The sequence below is a fragment of the Platichthys flesus genome, chromosome 10 (genome assembly GCF_949316205.1).
Source record: "Platichthys flesus chromosome 10, fPlaFle2.1, whole genome shotgun sequence".
NCBI lineage: Eukaryota > Metazoa > Chordata > Actinopteri > Pleuronectiformes > Pleuronectidae > Platichthys > Platichthys flesus.
This window is the reverse complement of record NC_084954.1, coordinates 12969115-12994142: the sequence shown is the minus strand read 5'-3', so window position 1 is coordinate 12994142 and position 25028 is coordinate 12969115. Positions and strand designations below refer to the sequence as shown.

Genomic DNA, 25028 nt, shown 5'->3' with positions numbered 1-25028 from the left:
TGGATGCATGAGTCAGGAGGCAGAGTAAGGTCCTGTTTCCGAAGATGTAAAGAAAGTCGTTGTTGTCTGTTCTCACCAGAGAGAATGGAAAGAAAGAAAGAAAGAAAACATTACCAGCTGCCTGATAATAAGACCTCGCTCTGAGCTCAGGACCCTGAGGCCAGGCAGGACATTAAAGCTCCGAGAAATGTGCTGACCTGGCAGGAGAGGCCATTCTAAACATCGACTGGAAAAGATCCAAATCGATGTGCAGTATGTGGCAGACCACAGAATGTAGAAGGCTTTTCGAGGAGCTGCTGAAGTCAGAAACTGAGGCGAATGTGCTGAATCTACCTCGTAATCAACTTCTTGTTTATCATATTCCACTTTGGTGTGGTGTCTAACTATTTAAAACAAGATGGAAATAGGCATCAATTGCGGAAATGTTTGAAGCAGAAACCAAAATGTTTTAAGAATGGCACTCAGCAGAGCGCTTTCCTCCTCCTAAGACCCAAACGTCCCTTTAAAAATCAATCAAGCTGCACCAAAATGCCCACACTCATCAAGATTTTTTTATTAATTATAAACAAAGTCCAAAAACTCATAAAACACCTTAATTTGTAATGTTAAAGAAAGTTTTTTTGGGGGGGGGGAATTCTTGATACACCCCTTAAATCATATCAGCTCCGAAGGTAAAGACTGTGAACAGCGTAATCTGCTTTCTAAGTGTGTACAAAAAATAAATAACAAAAATACTAATATCCATGAAAATCATTTGTAGTCATCACTTTATGTATAAATCAACACAAAGTTGAAAATGTTACATAGATTTCAAAGAGCACATACAAATACTGGTATGTTGAATGCAGTTGTTGCATTGTTAAATAATACATCCGACAAAAGAATAGTGCAATTCATGAAAAGACATGTTATACATTTTAAAAAGTCATTTTAACTGAATGATTTAAAAAAAAATAATACAGTACAGTTATATAAATTCAGCATGGCTCCACTTCCACTTTGATATTCCTTCTCTGTCCCCGTGTGCCCGCTCCTGTAATCCCCTTAGCCACATCACATGCCGCCTCTTATGTAAAGTCAGGACATTATAAGGACTGACGGGTCTGTCCTGCTTCGAGAGAGGAGAGCGCAGGTTGAAGAGTCCACACACAAACACCTGAACGGAGCCCCCAGCAGTGGGTTTCCCCCTCTAGGGAGTCCAGGCAGAGGAGTAGGAGCCTGTCACCGGGCCTTTGACTCACCCCTGATCCAACGGGAAGGCCACAGTGGGAACGCTCCAAGATGTTTTTCCGAATCCCGAGACTGACCCCGAGCTACATCAGGCTTCTGCAGGTGAGGATTGTGATAAAGTCGGACTATTTTTGTCAGTTTTAACATTTATAAAATAGAATAAGGAGGGTCTGGTTTGATAATTGAATGCATTTGTCGTAAAGGAGCATGTTTTAAACACCTTCTACATATTTTCAAACGCTGCTTTGCTCTCAGATACATAGGGACACTAAAGTTGTCCGTACCGCTGTGCATCAGGGAACTAAATTGCTGAGTCAATGCACATTGCCTGCAGTGGATTGCACTTTATTGCTATTTATCTGCAGCAGGCAGTTTGTTTTGATTTAAGACTTTTATAAGAAGAGGGCAGAAAACTCTTTAAACGTCTTGGACTTGAAGTCAAGGTTGCACGGTGCTCTGAGAGTCCTTGTTAAGCAGAAGAAAGTGGAACAACTTGATTGTTCAGAGAGCGGCCATAATGCACATCTGCGGCTTTATAGCTTCATACTTTTTTCTATAGGGACAGAGCATACAGGAGGTTGGCTTAACTACAATATATGCAACCATAATGCAGCCACTTCTCAGTCTGTATCCAGCACACTATATACATACTAGGCTATTGTTTCCGTAATTATAGGATGCATTTGGTTTTAGCTCATAAAACACACTTTTTCCCTGCTGTTCACCACAAACAATGCAGAAATGCAATGACAGTCCATTGCACTGTAAGTGGAAATGGGAGCTGTGTGAATGAGCCTTCCTAACTGCCTGTGACACAGCTCCATTTGCAACTATGAAGTTTCTATTATCCGTTCCTCCTCGCTCTTTATAATTGTCAGGGACCGGTGGAGGAAATTGTCTGTGAGGCGGAATAGACAAGGTTTTTGTTTTTTAGAGACTCTGCATTGAGGTAAATGAGAGAAGATGGGTTTTAAATCTCTCGGGCATTGGTGGCGGGGATCAGATGGGGTGGGGGCCGAGGTGAGCATATTGTTGTTCATTCATTTGATGCTAGGCCTGTTGTCCCCCCCAGTGCTGCAAATTGATCTCCTTCCATGCATATACTTTGTATATTAACAAATCATAACTCTGTGATCATTCTTGTTCTCTGCTACTTTGATGTGTTTGTCGTTCATATTCACTCAAAACCTCCGTCTGATCACATATTCCCCCTCTTTTCCCTCCTCTTTCAGACCCAGGCCTTTCATAATGCGGCCGTAGTGCCCCCGGCTGAGAGGACCATGCCCAGTTTGGCCGTGCTGCTGGGGGCGGTGGGGATCGCTATGTGCGGCTACAGCTCCAGGCAGTTGGCCCTCTACCACCGGCCCTCTGGCCGCGTGCTGCAGTGGGTTGGCACGCACACCGATGCCAGCGCGGCGGCCCACAAGACCCCCCTTCTGGATATAACTCGCAGGGCCAACGCCTGTCAGGAGATCCCACCCACCTCCTTCGTTGGCCAGAAGTTCCCTTGAAATGAAAAGTGATTGGAGGGCTGGATCAAGGTCGGCCGGCGTCACTGGTTGAGCTTCGGTTGCTGCATTTTAGCGCAACAAAGATTGTAGCTATGCTGGCCCGTTGCACAAACGTGGCCCATGTGCTCTCTGAAGATGTGCTAGTGTGGATTTCTGACTGAACCTGTGTGTCGGCCGGAAGGTGGGAGCGATAGCTTATGTTGTGTTACTGAAAATAGTACGACACATGTAAAAATAGCCTTACTTCCGCTCGATTTCATGAATTACTCCGTAATATTAGAGCCTTTAATGCACTGAGTGGACACTAATTAGTGTGAATGATTGGATGAGCATGTGATGTGCTGGAACTTCCCAAAGACTGGAGACAGGATGAGCTTAAATGTTTAATTCGGAGACATTGTGTGTCTCCTTGAGGCCCGCCGTAATAAGGGACTGACACTTGGCAGCACCCCTCAGTACACAGATGGTTGGCAACCCCTCTCGCTGTGCCCCCCCACCCCTCCACCCGTCCCCACAGTCAGACAGCCAGCCATGTGTAAGAGCTTCAGCGGCCCATCCCTGTCCATGACTTCAATTGATTTCCTCTGATGAGAAGCGACCGCCATCCATCAGGTGACCCTGGCGTCGGCTGGCACCGGCTGTCAATCAGGAGACACTGGTAGAAGACACAGGTTGTAGCTGAATTAGTCACCAGTACTTTTTTTTTTGAAAAGTTAGATTATTTGGTCGGAGTGTTGAGAGAGACAGCGGCAGCCTGTTTGGTGGATACAAAACATCTTAAGGCATCATTACCTGAGTCATGTAAACAAACAAAAATACACCTGCACAAATACACCGTGCCGGATTATGAACCCTAATTTTACCTCGCTGGGACGCTGCTGCTGGCAAACAGGCCGGGTAAGGATGGTGATTCCTCCTGGATAAGCCTGTGTGTTCTCAGTAGGTATAATTAACCCAGGTGGAAAATCATCCCTGGCACACACACACACACACACACTCATGGACCTAATCTGGTATTAGAGAGACAAGGACCCATGAGAGGCAGTTCCTGTGCATCCAAACTTTGTACCTTTCCCCCTGCGGTGTCCACCATTCGTCCCCCTGTGCCACGTGGATTTGTACGGAGACTCCACGTGTGTTTGGCAGTTGAAAGGGATTTGAAATGTGGCGAGACACCGAGCGTGGTTGAGAATGCGTGCAGTGCCTTGCGGAGTGCACACTGTCTTCAAATGGACTGTCCCATATGCTGAGTAAGGACAGTGTAGAAATCAATTGAACCTGATATGATGGGTCTTTATTTCTCTATAAACAATAAGAGGTTTTACTAGTAATCTGTAAAGTTGTGAAAAATGAGGATGGTGAGAGAGTTGAGTGTTTCATCACTTAGAGGTCGGCCAGAACTTGTAATCCAATTTTTTTTCTTCATCGCTCAAGAGCCGCTCTTGTCTGTCGGCCAAATTGGACCAGTGGCCATTTGTGGCTTTTTAGAGCCCTGGTAGCAGCAATCCAGGACCAACAAAATGATAATAGTCCACTCAGCAGAGGGAACTAATGGCTCATACTGGCATCAGCTACTGAACACTGTGTCCCCTCACGCTGGACAGAGACCCAGAAACAACTTCATAATGGCAACGTGAGGGTCTGTAAACATCAGGATTGTGTGTTCATACACCTGATGGAAAAGGAAAGGTTACATCAGGGTTTTGAACAGTTTGCGGATTCAACATGAGCTTCACCTGATGTGAAGTCCGGGTATTTCACATGCTGGTAATCATGTCCATGCATTGCTCTCCCACGAGTGTGAAATCACTGTGTGTGTATGGGCTGGAGGCGGTGTGTTGCACCTGGCTGGTTTTGATGGATTCTCTCTATACTGCAGTGTTGCACAGTGAGCACAGAGCCCCTGTGAAAACCTATTGATCTCAGTCAGAGAGTGAGGTGGGGTCTGCTCGCTGCAGCAAACTTCCTGTTTCACTCAGCGCCGTGCAGAGAAGCGGAGACGCTGCACTGACAGAACGAATACCTGCAAACGCCTCAGCCGTCAGAAATAAAGACTTTAGACTTTATTGTCCCCCGGGGGAAATTTGTTTAAATACAGGGGATTCGTTTGGAGGCCCAGTCTTCGTCTTTGTTTGCTGAGCTTCACACATCAGTGCTCATCCATTACATCCAATGAAGCTGCGTCCATTAGAGGAGAGATTTGTTCTGTTAGCAACATGATTGATATTTAACGACCACATGTTGGAAGAGATTTGTGAAATAAAAGCATGTGGCACTTCAGTCCCACCTGTGTGTCTCATTGTTTCTGCACAGACACGCAACACGATGACGCTGTTGTTTTTGTACCGAGATATTAATGTTTATAGTCAAAGAGAATTCAGGCTGTTTTGCTGTTATTACCCTCAAAGAGGTGACAGAACTTTGTAGCACTTTAATGTTAGTAGATTTTAGGATTCGAATGTACAAACCTCCAAGTTATTTGATATGATACATCTTCTTTGTTGTTAGGATGAATCATTTCCTTACTATGCAGAGAGAATCTCGATGCCTGACATAATTTGGAGAAACATTACTTTAAAATATAGGACACTAATGTTAATAAATAAATAAAGGTATAATCAAGTAAACAAGCTGAGGACAATTGACATTAATATTGCATTTGGGGATTTTTCAATAATATAGAATTCCAACACTCAAACGCAGGGTTGCCATGAGTCTGAGTTGTATCCTTCAGATTCTGAAAACTGTCTGGAGGATCGGAGACGAGTGACTTTCCAGCCTGCACCCTTCACTGCAATAAAATCAGATTTTGCCTGGAATCTTTTCATCAAAAAAAAAAAAAAAAATGGGACAGACACTATCCAAAAGACAAATGACCAAACGGACAGGGGTGAAAATACAACCTCCTAGGCAGAGGTATAAAGCCAGTGGGCGACAGACTTTGAGTAATGTTGGAACAGACATGACTCCAGACAGATTTATCAATATACTCCAGCAAACGAGTCACAATAAGTGATCAATAACAGCCTGACTGTCATAAGATGATTCAGTACATTTATCCTAAATGAATACAGATGTTTGTGCTTGTGAGCGGAGAGATCGTCAGAGTTCATGTGTGTGACCTAAAGGTTTGCAACAAAAACCACATTTAACTGAACTCAAATGTGTACACAAATAATGTGAAATAGCACAAATGGTGTGAAATAACAACAAGGCACTTTACAGAGTAGGGTTAAAACTTGCCAATATGAAAGAGGAATCCAACAGAGTCCAGAATGAGCGAACATGGGAGATGGGAACAAACCACTGGCAGAGCTCTGTGTGGGCGACCATCCGAGTTTACAAAAACAGGCTTAAGGAGGTTTAATGAAAGGAAATGGAAGGAGCGTATTGTGTTTTTTTGTTTACGGCAGAATTAAGTCAAATCAGAGCAGCAGCGACGGAACGAGTTGGTTTACATGAACTGTAGATAATTCAAAGTTGATATTCAAACAGCAGGTCAGAGGATCAGCACATGCTCCATGATGGAGGTTTGGTGAAAAGGCAACAGGTTTCCATGTGACGCAGCGTAACTGCGCCCTCCAGTGGACACACCCAGCAGCCATCTTTCATCCTTTTTTTGTTCTTCATTCCCTTCTGTTAAAACCAGACTTTATCGCTTCGATCCGTGTTTATATATTTGTTTAAGAGGCTGAATCCAGTGGGTGTTTGTTAAGCTCTGTTCCCAGTAAGCGCAGCAGCAGGTCCCGGTCTGTTCCGGCTGCTCCTCTCTCCGCTCCCCCCCCTCCCCGTTGGAGAGGCAGCACTGTGCGCTCGGCTGCGCTGCGCCGGAGGAAGCAAAGCGTAGAGAAGAAGAGTTCACAAAAAACTCACAGCGGATCGTCTGGATCTGTCTTCCTCCAGCGGTTTGTATTCAAGGTTTTTTTTAAACGTAAAACGCAGGTTTTAGCGTTGTCTGCGCAAAAGTACTTTTCCAAACATGTTTTACGCGCATTGCAAGTTTGATCGCGCGTCAAAACTTTTTGATGCGTTTATCAGAAGCGTTTTGGACGGTATCTTTTGTTGACAAAAATGCAAAGGTGTCTCAAATTAGTTCTGCTAACTTGGACTATTTTGTGGTTAAGATAACGCGTAATTTGCTGCTTCTCTGTTTATTTGACCGCATTTCTCGTGTTGAGTTTTCAGATTGTATTTAAACCTGACATGACAACACTTTGTTTGGCACATGTGGTCTAAGCTCAGTCTCCTGTTTCAGCCTCACTGTGCAAATCACGCAGATTTTCTTAACATTCAAATGATTATCCGGAGCTGTTTAAATGTTTGGTGAAGCGGAGCTGCATCCACTGAATTGCTTCTCAACTGGATAACCGTGTGTGTGTAACCTCCACAGTGTCACTTCGGTGTGGACTGAGGGGGGAAAAGCAACAAACACCGCAGGGCTGCACCTGGGGCACAAACCCCATCGCTGCAGCATTATGGGCAACTTCTCCAGCAAGGAAGGCCATGGACCCACAGGTACGTGGATGCACACACATACACAGTCGTGTGTCCTTCACTGTAGACTTACTCAAACCTTAACAATGGTTCCCACTGTGATAACCCTCAATGTAACTAACCGCAACTGATCATTATCCTACCACTAAGTATCACCTTCAAATTAAAGGATTTCAGTTATGTTGACCTTTTGTCCTCATAAGGTAAATAAGTCCCCACAATGGGACTGTGTAAACAGATGTAGGTCCCCACAACATGGCCAATACCTGGACTTCACACACAAGTACATATCCTTATTAATCCTAATTCAATTAAAAGCTCTCTATTTCCGGTCAAATCACTACCTTTGAATATTCTTTGCTCTTCATCAGAATTCTGAACTCATTATCTAAAAGATTTGGCACCTAACACAGAGGACTGACAGTGTGTGTGTGTTCTTTGACAATAAAGCCAGCATATCTCAAGGCTTTGATTCAAGTAGTAGTTATAGTGGAGAGATACAGGAGGAGTGAGCATATTACAGGAAAATTCCTTAAAAAGAGAGGAGAGGTTGGATGAGGGGCGATCAGGAAATACGAGGCAACAAAAGGAGAATCAGGCGGAAAGACTCTCTATGCGTGGGCGTGTGTGTGTGCGTGTGTGTGTGTGTGCATGCTGAGCGGCAGGCGGACTCCTGGCAGGCTTCCTGTGTGTTGCTCAGTCAGTGGTCATTCTCCTCGCGTCCCTGTGTGATTCGTTCAGGCCCCGCCGGGCCAGCTGTGATGAATCGGCAGAATTCCCCGGCTCAGCACAAGGGCAACGGATTAATCATGGGAAGGCTAATGCTCTCTGACACACACACACACACACACACACACACATACACAGCCATTCAGTCAATCTGCTGCCCATGGTTGGACAAGCACTTTAAGGTTTGGAATGAAGAAACAAAACTCAGGGGTGACATGAGAATGTTATTAGACAGCCCTGTCTTTCTTTTCCTAGTGATTGGACCTCACAGCCGGTGGTGCGTAGCTTTGCAAATGTTTGGCTGCTGCTCTTACAGCTCTAGAAAAAAAAAGTACATTCATCTTTCGAGCAGTTTTGTCCAAACAAGGTAAAGGACGAAAGAGAGGGAGGAGACGTGATATCCACTGGTTCCATTAATTTCTGAGTTGAAAGGAGCGCTGAGCCGAAATGTAAAAATCTTGCTAACGGTCAAGTTTGGAAATGAAGTTGCAGCTGACTGCTGGGACATGGGACATTTGTCCTCCGAGTATGTGTGTGTTCCTAAATTTGAAGAATGAACATTACAGCAACACTGAGGATGAGCAGTCCAAGAGGAATGTTTCTGTCAAAGTGTCTTCAGGGGTACGGCCGGTCTGGATGTCCGCTGGCCAATGACGGCCTTGTTGTCGTGGTCACCTCACTGAAATGTGTTTTCAGTGACAACATGCCATATGAGTGACCGCACGTCTTTCCTCTGCCGTCAGTCTCTCCAGGATTTAGTTGGTTAGTCAGTGTCTCTTTCAGTTGCTCTGAACCCGTCCACTTAAAGAAAAGGTTTTCCCTTGTTCTCACTTGAATATCTCAGTTTCACTGTTTAGAATGATGAATGTGACACTAAAAAAGCTTTGTTCACTCATCTGCTGAAGGAGGATTCTCCACTTGGATCACCGTTTATGACCAGCGTGATATGGAGTGATGTGGAAACTTAAAGGAGAAACACGATGCTCATATTCAGGTTCATAATTTGAATTTAACTTGAAATGGTTTACATGCTCTTATGGTCCGAAAAACACGTTTCTCACGCTGTCCTTTGCTGTCCTCTATTCAGCCTCCGTATGAAACACTTGGTTTTAGATCCTGTCTCTTTAAGGGCATTCTACTGATAAAGCCCAGGCTGCTCTGATTGGTCAGCTGGCCTTGTTATCGGTCAACCACCTCCAGTGCTTGTAGGAAATATGCGGCTGTCACTTTACCTGTGGCACGTTTGATCTCAAAAGGTTTTATCCGCCTGACCTCCTAGAATACAGTGAGTAGAAATCCAGGAGAAGTCGATGTGTGAACACAGCAGAGGAAACCCCCCCCCCTCCCCCCCTTGAATTCCCAGTGAGCTGGGGGGGGGGGGGGGTGATGATGACGCTCCTGACACTCGACAGACACAAGAACTCAAATAAATCAAATATCTAATCGTAGGACAGCGGCGACAAACATGTAGAGGACACCGATGAAGATGCAAAGAGAGTTTGGCGTGATTAGAGCTGACGATGTTGGCGGGCTAAACATGATCCACGCAGCAGAGTTGATACATCACTTCCTGTCTCTGTCTGCTGCACCCTGCTGCACCCTGCTGCTCCACCTCTCGTCTGAACAACAGATGATTTGTTGCTGTTGTGAACACGTCGGTGCAGTCAAACCTTGCGCTGCATTGTGCATGTCTGAAAGGCAAACTCTGGCTAAACTACACACCCATGTCATCTACCTCAGATAGTTCTACAGTTTAAATAAACAAGTTGGTTTTGTCCGGGCTGAACGCATGCCTGGGTTTGTCAGGGAGCGATCAAGACCAGCATCTAGGTGTGTGTAAAGCCAGTGTAAGGTGTTGTGATGACACATGACAGACAGACAGCAGCTATATCTCAAGTTTCAGCTGCATGTGGCGTGCAAAGCAATTCTCTCTCTCTCACATGAGAACTCGTCTTTCACTATTTGTTGTGTGAATCTGTCACAAAGCAAACCTGCTAACTCACAGATTGAATGCATTGTGATGGGAAACGCTGCAGAAAAAGTGAAACTAAATTCCTGGATCTGCCAATTCAGATCTGGATATATCGGATATTCTGTCTTTCCCGACCTGTACCACATCCTTCCACCAAGTTTTGTTGAAATCTTTCCAGTTGTTTAACAAACACAAGATCTAAATGAAACAAAACCTGCTTTGAAGTAAAAACCCTTTGTAGCTCACGACAGGACAGAAAAACAGAAAATCCATCCAGTGCATATACAAGGAAAGGAGACAGTTTTTATCCAGTAGTTAAGCCTTTGAAGTGTCAAATCTGAATGTATTGACTGGGGTGGGGGTCTTTAAACATGTACTTTTTTTAGCTTTGTCTGAATTGAACGTTTCTCTTCTTCAGGGGCCCATGGGGAGAGTTTCCACACTCCTCCTACTTCTCCGCAAAATGACCTGCCTGCCGTCCCCCAACTCCTCCACGCCACCACGCCTCATTCTTCCCTCGCTGCCCCACTTTCACCTCCACCTCCAGTCCCAGTCATCACACCAATCAGGAAGAAATCTCATCCCACCACCACCACGCCGACCACTCCCAGCAAATTCGTTCCCGCTCCTAATTGGAAGCCTCACCCGTCAGTCAGCTCAAACAGCCCAGCCACTGGCCCTGGAACCAGCCCGGTGCACAATAACAAGCCTGGAGCTGCTGTGGGAAGGAACGGGGGTCCTCCTACCTCTACGCCTCGGACTCCGTGCTCCCAAGGGAAGACTGTGATTTTCAGCCCCACAAAAAGCCCATCTTCTCCCTGTAGTGCCTCACCTGTGGATGGCAGTTCCTCAGGACTGACCTGGAGGGAAAGGGACAGTGGTCTGAGTCAGTCTTTGCTGCTGGGTCATGAATCAGGGGACGCCCCGGCTGAGGAAAGGGGAAAGCTGCTGGAGGAGTGTCATACATCACTGGGTATCACCGACAGTCACGATCGGGCCACGGACACAGATGGTAAGAGAGATATATGTTATACTACGAGTATTTAAATTAAAATACACTTGAAATACCACATGTAAATCATATCCAGGCCTGTCGAGTTATTATTTGAACACTTAAACTTTTCATTTCATTGTGGGCTTACCGTTTCCCATTTCTGAGAAGGGCAGGTTTATTTCCTTGACATTTCTTTTTAGTGTTTGATATGCATGTGCTGTCTTATGACATTTCTGTTTCCTTCCCTCAGAGATACTGAGGCAGCTCCTGGCAGAAGTGAAGACTTTGAAGAGCACTTTGCAGGTGAGGTGTGCTCCGTCTTAAATACATTCTGGACAGTTTCTCTTCTACCACTTGTTTGTTGCTGGCTACTCAGTATGATACTAATAGCAAGTGACTGTTGGTGAAACCAATCCCTTGAACGGTAATTATTCAGTTTGGGCCACTGTCCATGCGCCCCAATTAATTCCATTGCTTTTGTGTGAAAGTTGACAACTGGCACGACAACTGAAACAAAAAACCTTGAACAACCCCTGAAGGGAAATTACTGTGTTATCTTTTCATAATACACAGTGTGAAAAGTAGGAGTAAGTCAAACAAAAAAAACATTGGAGGGTCAGCACACTTCTTCATATTTTAATAATGGCCTTTTGTAATGAAACATCATGAGGTCATTATATTATAGGATGAATGATTTGTTACTGTACTGTATGACATCATTATTGTCATATAATCATAATTATTTTTGGATCTATTTAAGCTTAAGTTTTGTCTATAGTCCTATAGCAGACAGAAATACATCACTTTGTGACTTCTTATGTGTGACCTTTTCGTTTGGATATTTTAGTGGACTTTTGACTGATCAGCTCTAAAAGTTAATCATCTGGGGATGCACACAGACAGATCGGAGTGAAAACAATACTGTGCTTGTGAGGCTTCTCTGGTTCACAGTGTAACTACATTAAACAGTATAACTACAGCAGATGTGCCAGTAGAATCTCTTAACAGAGGTCGCTTTACCTGAGCATTCAGCAGGTGCAGGTGTCAACAGCAAACCAGGATGGTGCATGTAATCTCCCCACAGCTAATAGATCAGTGTCTGGGCTGCAGAGATGTTCCATCCTGTCCGCCTGAGCCTGAAAGTGTTGCTAGTAACGAGGGGATCCAGAGTATCTTCCTTTAGTCATGTCTCTGGGAAACACTTCTTTCTCTGCAAATCAAAAAATTATATATATATATATAGAGAGAGAGAGTGGTGGCCAAAATTATTAGAACACGGCATATTTAAGAGGTTTAAGTTGTTATTGTTGAATTGGCCATTAAAACACCAATTAAACGAATGAAATATCTATAAAGTCATCAATTATGCTCTATAAACCATAGAATAGAGCCATCATAAGAAGATTTAGGTGATTTTCCTTACAAAAAACAAGGATAACGAGTGGACAACGGGCTCGAATTAAGGTCCTTTTTGATGCTGGCTGGAGATACTGCCGCATAGACAAGGACTTGCGATGCAGTCCAAGCACTGTAAAGTAGAGTTTAGACCGCCATGATGCTACCAATTCACACCAGAACTGAAAGGGGAGAGGTAGAAAAAGATCAGATGAGATCAACACCACTATGACTGATGGTGCAAAAGTGTCTTCAAGAACTGTGCGACAGAAACTGGGAAAAGAAGGACTTTTTGGCAGAATAGCAGCAAAGATACCTTTACTGAGGGAGAAAAATAGAGTGAAACGCCGGAAAATTTGCTAAAGAACACAAGAAATGGAAAAACGAAGATTTGTATAAAGGGTTGTGGACTGATTAGTCCAAGTGTGAAATTTTGGCAACAAGCGAAGAGTTTATGTTCGACGGAGGGTGGGGGAAAGATATGAAAATGAGTGTCTCTTGCCAACAGTTAAACACGGAGGGGGTAGTATTATGGTGTGGGGTGCCATTTCAGCCTCAGGAACAGATAACTTAGTGAAAATTTATGGCACAATGGATAAGAAAGTATACCACAACATTCTGGTGAGGCACGGAGTACCATCTGGGAGCCGTCTTATTTGGCATGGATTTATTTTCCAAGAGGACAATGACCCTAAACATTCTTTTAACTATTGCCGGAACTACCTGCGACAGAAGGAATCTGCTGGAACATTGAAAATTATGGACTGGCCCCCTCAAAGTCTGGACCTGAACACCATCGAACAAATTTGGGGCGAGTTGGAAAATAAACTGGACAAATCGATTGTCCAGTCAAAGGAAAGCTTTAGTTGCAGAAGGCATGGGATCAAATTAGTGTTGAAGTTCTCAGGAAATATATTGACACTATGCCAGAGAGATGTGCTGCTGTAATTGCTGCAAAAGGTGGACATACCAAATATTGAAGTTAAAAGTGGATAATAACTAGGACTAACTTAATCTGTTATTTGTTTGTGCCCAGAGCAACCCTCTGCATGTTTCATGAACATTATGAAATTAAATCATGTTTTGGAGGCAAATCCTAAAGGTGTTATAAGAATTTTGGCCACCACTGTATATATATATATATATATATATATATATATATATACATATATATATATATATATTATGTTCTTTTGATTAGCTGAGCTGTCTAATTTAGTGTTGACAACAGGAAGTAGGGGCAGCAGTGGTTTGAATTGATAGTGGACAGGCTGTTATATAGTCTTACTTTGTGTTCTTTTTTTTCCCTTTTGAGGCTCATCTTGTTCACTTTGCATTTCTGACTGGAATGCACCTCCTTCATATCTGCTCCTACTTTTCCATACATGAGAAAGACCAAAACAGTTTAAAGATTGAAGAGGATAGTTATAGCAAAGTAAACAGGAAGTCACACACCAATTATACATAAGTCACCGTAGTGTTCCAGGAGATGACACCAAAACAGCTCTGGAATGGGCCCCGCTCGGCCCCTCTGGGAGGTCCAGCTCTGCTAATTGAGGTCTTCCTGTCCTGTGTTTCTGCCGAGGGGTCCAAAAGAGGAGAATCCCTCAGATCACCTTCTGTTCAAGTGTCTTAAAGCTGATCATAGATTGTTTCCTATGGAGCCTCCTTGTGAAGGGAGAAGTTGATTCTTGAACATCTGCAGGACTCCTGTTGCTTTCCTTGTTAAAGATTTAAAAAATTCTAAAGACTAATTACAAATGTCTCTAAAAAGAAGTTTGAGATGCTACTTGAGCCAATCTGAAGAGAAGCATCAGGCTGGAGGCTGAATGGGCCTACAGGTGGAAGATTGAGATTAACCTCGCCAACAACAAACAATCATTTGAAACATCGCCAACTTCAAGACAAGCAGCCACTTGTTGATTCATTCTTGTTAATTCTCTCTATGATGTGAAAACTTTCAACAGTCACATTGTCATTGTGCAAACTGTGGGGGATCTGAGCTGTGAACTCACCCATGTGACCCTCTGTACGACTGTATTTTACTTTCAGTCACATCTGCATCGCACTGCTCAGATGTTTACAGTTCAACTACCTTTATATGCTATATATATATTTGTAAGTGCAATAATTCTATAAGGCAACAGTCTTACTCAGTAAATGTATGATATCCTCAAGGGCAGCTGTTATTTTTTTGCATCATAGTGTTTTTTATCTTTCTATATATGCTCCAGCAAATAGTTACTTATTTCATTTTATTTATATATGTTGCACTTTGAATTAGTTTAATCTGCACCTGCCTACTTGAAACTGATGTTTTGTTAATGAATAAATCATCAAGAGATAAAAATTAAAATTTTAAAGTTTATTTCCTGGCATCCAGTCACAAAATGTCTGTGTAGGACTTTCCCCTTATTGCGTCCCAAGCCTTAAGTTGGATAGGCCAATAAGAATGAAAGTTCTTCAAAAACAAGATGCACTTCAGTCCAAATGCTAGGGCGTTACTTGCTCTTCTGAGGATGGTGATATTCTGTGGTAATTTCCTGTTAGTCGTTGCTTCCAATTCCCGACCCTCCCTTATGAGTATTGTAAGCCGGAGGCTCCCGGCTTCCTCCAGGTCTGCCACATCACAACAGCTGGAATATCATCTGCAGTTCACGTCCTTTAAAACCATCTTCCCCCACTTCCATAATTCTTTTATTTTGCCATGTATTAGAATTTGAACTCTTTTAAGTAAGCTTTCTAATTTGACGCACAACTTGTCCTCCATGGTTTCTCTACATGATATCCTGCTCCTTGTGTATCTTTTGTCTCATTCGCCTTCACTTTCCCACATCTCCACGAGGACCTTGGAGCTATGGGCCTCTGCCAGTTAAACCTCAGCGAGAACTGTGGCATGCTGAGAGGTATAAAATCACAGGCAATCCAACACTGTGTTTACACGGGCCCTCTGCAGAGCGATAGAAGCTGAAGCTTTTGACTGAATGACTGTGCAGTGCGGACTGTGGAGGAGGGGGGGGTTCACATTCGGCTGTTCGGGAGACAAAACTTGTTTTGTTTTTGTGCTGTGTGGGATGGAGGGGGGTTTGCAAGTGGAGCGTGAAGTGACTGGCTGACCGTTTGTTGTTGTGTATGTGTGTGCTACACTTTGGACACAAGACTTTTAACAACCAGAACGCTTGCATTGAAAGTCCTGGCGAGTACAGTTGTTTTTTGCTATGAAGGGACACCTCCCCCCTCCCATCCCCCCCTCCTACCCTCACCGTGCCTCTCTCCTCGTTCCCTCATTCTTTCTCCATTAGAGAGCTGACCGCTCCTCTCCGAGCCCAAGAACTCAAAACAATTACCCTTCAACTTTCGCTGCACTGCTCCACTCCTCCTCATTCTCCCCCCTTCCTTCCTCTATCTTCCCATCACTCCCTCCCCCACCTACTCAATTCTCCCCCTGCCATTTATCTTTTTTTCTGACCCCAACTTCAGCATTTAAGCCTCTTTTTTTTCTCCAGCTCTTACCTCCTTCCTCTTCCATGTAATTCAAGTAGACATTATTCTTCCAGGCACATTCTATCAGCCCCCCCCCCCCCCCCCCACGCCTCTTCATCCGACTTGATCCACACTCTCCCCAATCACTCCGTGTTTATCCAGCAGTCACGATGTATTGCTGATGTACTGTACGTAAAACTAAATTAAAAAAGCAAAGACGCATTATTGCCCAATGTGCAACAGACAATGGTATCCAGCGCACCATCTGCCTGCGCTTATATGCCCTGCCAGTCTTCAATTTTCCTGACCAACAGAAATGAGAATACGCCCATTCATGGCAGAGTGGTGGATGGCACGTCAGATTCATGCTCCCTCGTGGAGATTTGGTCCATCTCAGTGCGCTGCTCTTTTGGTATCAGTTCCAGGTGAGCGCTGCCGGAGATTTCCAGGAATGATCTCCAGGTTGTCCGTCTTCTCCTCGCTTGGCTTCTCCAGCTAACCAGACTGAAATAATGCTGTGTATGTGGAGGCTGCTCACATGCAGAGGGATAGTTTTGCTTATGATTTGTAGTTGGAGGACATTGTCTATATTTATAGATTTTTGTCAATATTTGCAGTTCCATGCACGCATTTGCAGATTTGTCTACACGTGTACAAATCACAATACAACCTCAGTACACATTTGCAAAGCTGATCACAGACACTCGGATTGAGATACAGTTACAAAACTTAACACACACACTAATAATGTTGCATTGTATATGTTGTTTTTTTACCATGTAAAGCACTTTGGGATGTCTCTGCTTTCGAAAGGTGCTATAACTGACCTACAATATGGGCCCTATAGGAGTGCTTGTGCATATATCCTTGTGTATTGTGTTGAATTTGCTCTGCACAGTAAATGGCAGCATCTCGGGAATCTTCTGTCCGAGAGCATTTATGCAATTGCTAGGCTCTCTGAAGTTATTTTTCAGTGGCCTTACAATGGGAATCTCTACCGTTTTGTATGTGTTCTAAAGACTGGGTGTGGAGGTGAACTCGGGACAGATGGTTCGAACACACACACACACACACTAACTACAGTTACCCACTATACACAATCACCAAGTGTGCTGGACGCTTTCAAGGAACTCTGTAAATCAGATGTGCACCCACACTATAGATGGCAAGTGTATCTATGTGTATCTGTGTGTGTGTGAGTGTGTGTGCCTGCTGGACACCACATCTGGTCTTGCAATGGGCCACTAGGTCAGGTCTTGAGGGACTGAGCCAGTGTGTGTGTGTGTGTGTCTTAAGACTGACAGTCCACACCCTTATCTCAGTGTGAACTGAGGAGCGCCCCTTCCTGTTTCCTTAAACCAACATGCTCCAGTTGGAGTGTCCACATTCAGATAGCGACGACTCGTAGACAACAGGATCCTTCATGTCCTAGTGGGTTCTTTAGTATTTATTACTTAATATAGAAATACAACAGAGACTAACCATTTGACACATTTCTCCAGGGACAGTCTGCTCCAGCTTACCCTGAATGTGTGTGAGAAAACTTGACAATGTGGTTCTTTCGTAAAAGAATAAGAGCTGCACATGTGGGAGAGGAAAGGGGGAATATGATACTGTGTGTGTGTGCGTGACCGTATGTGTGTGTGTGTGTGCGCGCGCGTGTGTGCGTGCGCATCCAGTGTAATTTGGTCCAGCTGTGGTCTTAAGTCACTGGTCAGATGAGGCAGCGACTTGGCTCAGACAGGGCCTCCTCCTCCTCCTCGTCTCTCTATCCATTCTTCCTCTAATTACCAACCCTCCCCATCCTCCTCCACCGCCCTGTGATTACAACCACTGTTATTGCCTGTTCTCTTTAGCTTTTTCATATTCCTTCTATCTATTGTATATTTATGGTCTCTTAAAGTATTTTCTTTAATGGTCTGGCATCATTTACCTCTTGGCTTCACTGGTTCCAGTGCGTCTTTAGATGTCTGGGTTAGTGTTTGTGCTTGTCTGAGGCAATAATACTCTTGAAGGATAAAAACAGCCCATTTTTCACATTTCATTTTGAAACGGAATCTGCTTCAGAATCAGTTCTTCATCTAACCATTGCGGCTCATTTCTAATGGAGAACAGTAACCACAGAAGTTTCACAATGCATCTTTGGCTCGGCTGCTTCATCCTGTTCTCTCTCCGTGTCCGGGCTTGTTAGGGGTCCTTTTATTAACGCTAAAAATTGAAAATGCATTCTTGGTTTCTTGATTTTAGATGACATGAGCAAACCTTTTTGGCTCATGATTCATTTACACTTCATGAGAAATGACTTTGCCAGTTCCATTCCTCTGCCTGCTGAGGCTTGCCACTCACCTCAGTTCCACTTGTAGTCTCCTAATGAGTATGTGAGATATTTAATTGTTTGTTTGCTTGTCTTGTTAGGGTTCATTTCATGTTTGCTTTTGACGATGAGATCCAGGTTGGGTTTAAAATACCAGTTTTATTCACTTTGTGTGGAGATAGTGTAGAAAATGAGCAAAGCTGCATCATTTCACTGAAAACAGTAACTGGAGGATTTCATGACATGAATACATTTTAATGTAAAATGATGTCTATTGATTTGTAATAGGGACACTTTTTTCCCCCCAACATCTAGTTTGAACCAATTTGACATGAAACAAAGTTTGTTCATAAATATTGAAAACCCCTGTTGGTAAACTGGTGAGCCTGCAGATAGTTGATGTTGATGACAGCTGTGTGGTACAAAGTCGACAAACAACCGTCACCCTGGCTCATTACATTTTCCGTTGAAGGTGTAAAACACACGCTGCTCCTCAGAAGCTTTGGTGTGATTGTCCGCTCAGGATGACTTTGCTTGCTACATTACATGTTGGATCATCAGGTAAACTATTTATTACTAGTTATTATTATTATTATTAGTAACTACTTCAATTATTTCAGATGGTTCGATGTCCGTCTAGATTGTTTGAATCGATCATTACAGTTAGAATATTTCACCACAAACTCCATTGACATCTTAGTCTGCGTTTTCTATGTCTGTTTTTATGATACTTGGTTTAGATTTTTTTTATCTGTCATTCGTCAAAAGCCCCCCCAAACTACCCTACTTACTTGCGGTATACTAGAGGGCCAGACGGATAGTTTGCAGATAATCCTGAGGCTCTCACTCGGACATTAGCATTCAGACATACCTCACCGCCGGAGAAAATGAAGATGATCTGCAGAGCTCAGTGCATGTCATGAAAGCACCTTGAGTGTGAACCACTACAGAAATCAGTTTGTGTTCCTTTACAGCATCTTGTGAACGCACCCAATGTTTTCCTTCCAGACAGAGCGTGGCGAGTGGCTGCAGTTCCAGGCTGACCTCCAGGTGGCGGTGTCAGTGGCAGACCGCCTGCGAGCAGAGGCAGAGGAGGAGCTGACGGCTCTCCGGACGGCACACAAAGATGTTGAGAGGGAGCTGGCGGCTGCCCAGCAGAGGCAGAAGGAGACTGATACGCAACTTGTCACCCTGAGGGGGGAGCTGAAGGAGAGCAGGCAGAGACCGGCAATGGTCAACCAGGCTCATGGTAAAAGTGAGGCCCAGGCTTCGTGTCCAGCACCAGAGAGGCCCAACGCAGACCCAACCGTCACTTTTGAGAGCAGAGAAGGAACCCAGAGGGGCACGGAGAGGACGTCGTACAGGCTGGGACGAGAAGGGACGGAGAGACGTAGCGAGAAGGACCTGATCAAGAATGTCGTAAGCGAGGATGCGAAAACGGACTGTAAGGGCGTGGCTAAACGTTACCTGAGGAATGTGACCAATGAGGAGAGGAGGGGAGAGGAGGTGCGATCCACAGAGACACGACGGACGATAACCACCGAAAGATCAAGGTGCGTCAACTATTTGACCTTGTGCTTTTTAAAGGATTTATAAGACAAATATTGCTTCTGCAGCAATTTATAATTAGAACAATTTCTAACCAAATGCTATTTCCTATCTTATTCATTTAATTGAATCATATGAATGTGTCGCAATCGATCCACAGGCATGAACTGGGCTTAGTAAGGACAGTTTGAACAGTTGAATTTACAGCTTGAGCCGAGTGAAACAGCTGTCTAGGAAAAAACACCACCCAAAACAGCTGGTTTAGCTTATTGTGTGCATTACTCTCCACTGTGTTTGTCATATTACAGAAGCCTGTCCAGGTTACCTGCCTCGTCGGAGCTCACCATGCAGAATGGAACATCCCAGTCCAATAGCGCCACAACAGTGGGACCCACAAACATGTTGCCATATTTTATGTTTAGCTTGCGAATGTCTTTGCAACAGTTTCTTGCCCTTGTCAGGATTTTTTCCTCATTTTAATTAATTATTTTGTTTTCTAGAACTCAGGGCAAATAAGGGGCCGAAAAACTCTGGATTCGCAAGATAGCAAGTCAAGCACTGACATAGGTGTGTGTGTACAAAATGTTTGTTTGCAATTTTTTACAGTATGCTTTTGTGTAGAGATACTGTACAAGTAAATGTGTTTTTTGAGCTGTACAATTAATTATGTGGAGGTTCAAGGACTCAGGTTAGTCAGGTTCTAGGAAACTCCGGAGGTGAGAAGACTCTTCTTCATATGACTTCTCTGGTGCAAATGCTTGTGTGCTGCTTCTGAAGGTTCTGAAGTTTCTCATAGCTAGACAACCGAGATAACTTTATTAAGCTAATTGAAATGCTTTATCTGTGTATTTTCGATACCTGTGAGTGGGTAGGTGGGTGGCCGGGGGAAGGTGTGCCGTCCACCTCCAAGCACATCACAGGCATTTATATTGCAGGGAGAGAAACTTCAGTTTTTTTCTTTCTGGGAGAGAAACAAAACTTGTTACACCTTAAAGGCAATCCATTGAGGGTTTTGTTTGGCCATTGGAGGTGCTATTGAGCAACTTTCTTATGAGTGGGACAATGCGCCGTACGGCACACAGTGATGTACATACACATGCTTGAGGATTTTGGAGACTAAACACATACTGTTGCTGATTGTTAATGCTATTTTCCTAAATGAGCGTAGATGACAGTAAAGCTCAAAGAGTCGTAGAAGGACTGTGTCCACAAAGGTAGTGAAGAAGAGAACTGCTAGTTAAGTACAATAAGGAAAACATTCCAATATTTTGAATCAGCTCTTCAAATCAGTAGAAAATCTGGATGTGCACAATGTATTTTGGTTACGAATTAACTGATTATAAACACAAAGTTATTTTTAAGACATCGCATGTGCACCTTTTTAAAGATGATGTAATCAACATTTTTGAAAAATGACGACTGTGTGAGTTGAAAGAGGAGGCACGTAAAACACAAGAAACCGCAGGAAGCCATTACTCATTTCTGTCCCTTAATTCCACAGAACAGTGAAGCATCTTTCAGCTAATTGCTTTGGTTTATCATGGTTCACAACATTACTCTTGTATCATTATTTTCCGTGTAAATGTTCCGATAAACTCATATTTAAAGAGCATTTTTTACTCATGTTTGGCAGTACTCTATATATAGTGTATAGTATACAGTATTGCTTACATGCAGCTTTTTTCACTGCCCCCAAGTGGCCAACTAATGAATGTTAGCGTGTCAATGGGTCACAGGTTGTATAACTTACGCCTCTGTTTCAGCATGTTCATAACCATGACTTGGTGTTATGTAACGCAGTATTGTTGCTCGTTTTTGCAGGGAAACGTGAGGAATCTCTAAACAAGTACAACTCTGCCCTCACCGAGTTACCTCCCACCAAGTGAGGAAACACACTCACACACACAGTCACACACACACACACACACAAACCTAATTGCTACACTCTGTCTAAGCTAATTACTCATGTTTTTCTGTTGAAGTCAATATTGGGGCCAAAACACCACTTGAATCAATGCGTTAATTAAGTTTCTCTTTCGATAAACGAGTCAACCATGTGACGAGAGCTGTTTCTTTTAATACCACCACAAAATCTAAACTTACAGCAACACTATTTTATTGTTAACATCTCAATCCGAGGTCTTCAGTAGTTTGTGTCCTGTTGTCAGGTCCCAGGATGGTTTCAACCTGCTGCTGCGTCGCCATGGAGGCTCCAAGAGAAACTCGCTGCTCCGCTGGTGTCAGAGCCGAACCCAGGGCTACAAGGTATTCATCCCGAACAAGTCTTTCCTAAAGATGAACCAGATTCTATTTCATGCAAAGTTTTCATCATATTGTATATGGATTAAATAAAAGGGCACTTGTTATAGTAATGATACCTGACAGTTTCCTGACAATATCTGAAAATATGTCAAATCTGTGTTTTGTAGGAATTAAAGTCTATACTGCCAAACTGAAAATACAATACAAGGAAATACAACCATAATGTCTGAAGTTTTTCCGTAAATGGTTACTTACCAAAAGCGTTGTCCATTCAATCTGCAGCTACTCCATCTCCTATACACTCTTATTTCATCTTTCTATCTTTCCTTGCAGAATATTGACATCACAAACTTCAGCAGCAGCTGGGCCGACGGCCTCGCCTTCTGCGCCGTCTACCACACCTACCTCCCCTCACACGTCCCCTACAGCAGCCTCACTCCAGAGAACAAGGTGAGAGCTGTGCCCCTGAAACGCATACCACCGAGTGATTAATGGCGTTCAACTTATCGATTCATTCTTTTTCTTTGCAGAGGGAGAACCTCGGTCAGGCATTCAAAACAGGAGAGAGTGTTGGGATCGCACAAACCCTGGTACGCCTCTGTGTACTTAACAAATACATCAAACCGTTTCCCGGCAAAGCCTCATCTGACTTGTTTCAGTGACAGATTGTTTTTTCTAAAGCTATTTGAAATCCTTTGTTTGACAGACAGTCGAGGAGATGCTGAGAGCAGGGGGTCCTGACTGGCAGAGGGTGCTGAGCTACGTGGAGAGCATGTACCGTCACTTTGAGATGTGACTGCCGACAGAGGTACTGACAGGACACGGCAAAGGAAACTCATGATGTTGTCGTGACGACGTCTCCATCATTCCTGTCAGGAAACTGGAGAAACAGTCCTGTATGAAAAATAGAATATTGCTTGACATGCAGTGCAGGCTTTCTTAGAAAAACTCCAATATCTATGACTCAAAGCCGTCGCAACCAAAGGACGTAAACGCTGACGTCAGCTATTCCCACTCGGGTCGTTTCCTTTCATATTTAATGTGACTTTACAAACGCTGGCTCAGTCAGGAATGAGGGTGTAGAAGATTCCGGCACATTGGATTTCAAATATGTACTGAATAAGTGAGTTTACATACAATCTAAACATTTCACAGCTAAGCAGATGTGTTAGCAACACATGAGGAAGATCCTTGTTTTGTCATTTTGCTAAAAAAATTTTGATCAGTAAATTTGGGAAATAATATTCGGTATATAGGTACCTGATTAATGCTTAATCTTGAAAATATAACAGATAAAAAATAATATATAAGAAATTATAAATATTTTTTAATATCAATTTTGTTCCTGTGGGTTGAAGTTCGCTTTGGCTTTTTTGCTGTCATGTGGAAACGCTCCCTCACCATAAACTAAAAATGGACAACATACCCACCCACTCCCTAAAGTGAAGCCAAAAGATTTCTATCAACACTTGCCCCTTCCATGTTAGTTGATGGGACTTGAACCTAACTAAAGAAGTCACTTAAACTTTTGTTAAAGATGGTTTCTATCACTTTAAGATAGTGAAAGAGGTTAAACGTTGTGATTGACAGCTTGTTCGTGCGTATGTATTAAAGGGACCTCCCTGTTAGTGGGCCATCCCTCAATTACTATTGTGCAGACTCTGACTCCAAATGTGTAAGAAGGTGGTTTTCCTATCTCGGATATTTTTCTCCTCATTCCTGGATAGTTGGAAGAAATGAAAACAGGTCGTTCTGTTACAGTGTTTCTGACCAGGCCGAGGCAGTGACTCCAGACAATATTTCATTTTTTGTTGTTGTTTACCTGCCTGTATGTTTCATATCCTTAACCAGCCGACATTTCACACACATCTGTGAGTAGTCCGAAAACTTTGGATTCAGTCCAAGTGCGCGGTTTATCAATTTGAGTAAAAAGTTTCGAGATAAGCAAAATGCAAAGAGTTGCATAATGCAGCTTTCTAAAATAAAGCTTATCATTGAGCACCATTCAAGAAGATATGTTGATCTTTTTTTGATAGTAGCTCTTGGAGAAAGGTTGTGTAAACAGAACGAGGTGCTGTTAACGTCTCCACACTGGCAGAAACTTTATCACATTGTGACTTTCATCAGATATGTTCAACCTTGCCTTTTTTTAACCTTGGATGTGACTCTGTCTTTGTTTCCTGGACCTGTTTAGCACTCTGTAAATATGCACTTTGTCAGCACTTTTTTTTTTGGTGTAAGAATGTAATGATGTACAGTAAAGATCTGTGTGAAAAGCTTGGGTGGGCGTTCAGTGTCAAGGCTGCAGACAAGTCAGTTTTTGCTTTGTGAATGGCAGTCGATGGTTTCTCACAGAAAAACACTGGGACTGTGTGGCAGTGATCGAAATCAAAAAAGCAATACTATGCCTCTGTGTTATCATGAGTGTGCCAGTGCTGCCTTGGTGCTCAGGGAAGTGCATGACAGCCGTGACACATAGCAAAAAAACACACGCACAAACACACACAGAGTTTTCCTTTCATGTTACTGCCTCATCCGCTGAATATCTTATTTCACAAGAGCTGAACAACTAAATACCAGGTGCTGTCATGACACGTTTAATGCCGCGTGTGTTGCCAAAGTCGTACGTGCCAAAATACACCATCTATTGTAAAACCTGTTTATATGGAACTAATGTGAAAAATGAATCATGATACCAAAGAAATAAAGTATTAATATGAAACTAATGACAACGTGTGGGTGTTTTGCGACATGTGATCAAGGATTTCCCAGAAACAATGAAAAGACTGGAGCATGATCAGAACTCTCATCATCTCTTCCGGTTTTAAGCTTGTCTTTAAAGTGATTAGTTGTCCTTGAGTCTGCTGCCCTCTGCTGGTGAGGGATGTTTAATACAGGTAATAATTAATTTAGTCTGTGTCGTTAGCTGATCTCTTCTGTGCTTCTGTTTCTAGTGCAAACTCTGCATAACCTGTATTCTTCTGCCACAATAGGAAACAGTGTAATTATATGGAATCTCAAATTTGTCAATTTAATAGAATTTAAATCCAATAATTTGTGTATTATTGCAAAGAGAAGGTTGGGACTTGGGTAACT

The 25028-nt window shown here is 43.3% G+C and overlaps 2 protein-coding genes across 2 annotated transcripts; both read left to right on the top strand.

Annotated features, from left to right (window-relative positions):
- Positions 1 to 1120: 1120 nt before the first annotated feature.
- zgc:193593 (uncharacterized protein LOC564090 homolog) lies at positions 1121 to 5021 on the top strand. The gene is made up of 2 exons (XM_062396657.1): positions 1121 to 1332; positions 2463 to 5021. Exons 1-2 carry the CDS (start codon positions 1282 to 1284, stop codon positions 2739 to 2741), a joined length of 330 nt encoding a protein of 109 aa, XP_062252641.1. The 5' UTR covers positions 1121 to 1281; the 3' UTR covers positions 2742 to 5021.
- Positions 5022 to 6450: 1429 nt separating this feature from the next.
- On the top strand, positions 6451 to 24658 carry si:ch211-195o20.7 (cytospin-A). The gene is made up of 12 exons (XM_062397759.1): positions 6451 to 6646; positions 7132 to 7256; positions 10355 to 10948; positions 11181 to 11233; positions 19131 to 19675; positions 19979 to 20054; positions 20171 to 20237; positions 21492 to 21552; positions 21839 to 21935; positions 22266 to 22382; positions 22463 to 22522; positions 22639 to 24658. The coding sequence occupies exons 2-12, from the start codon at positions 7217 to 7219 to the stop codon at positions 22726 to 22728; spliced, it is 1800 nt and encodes a 599-aa protein (XP_062253743.1). The 5' UTR covers positions 6451 to 6646; positions 7132 to 7216; the 3' UTR covers positions 22729 to 24658.
- The last annotated feature ends 370 nt before the right edge of the window (positions 24659 to 25028 follow it).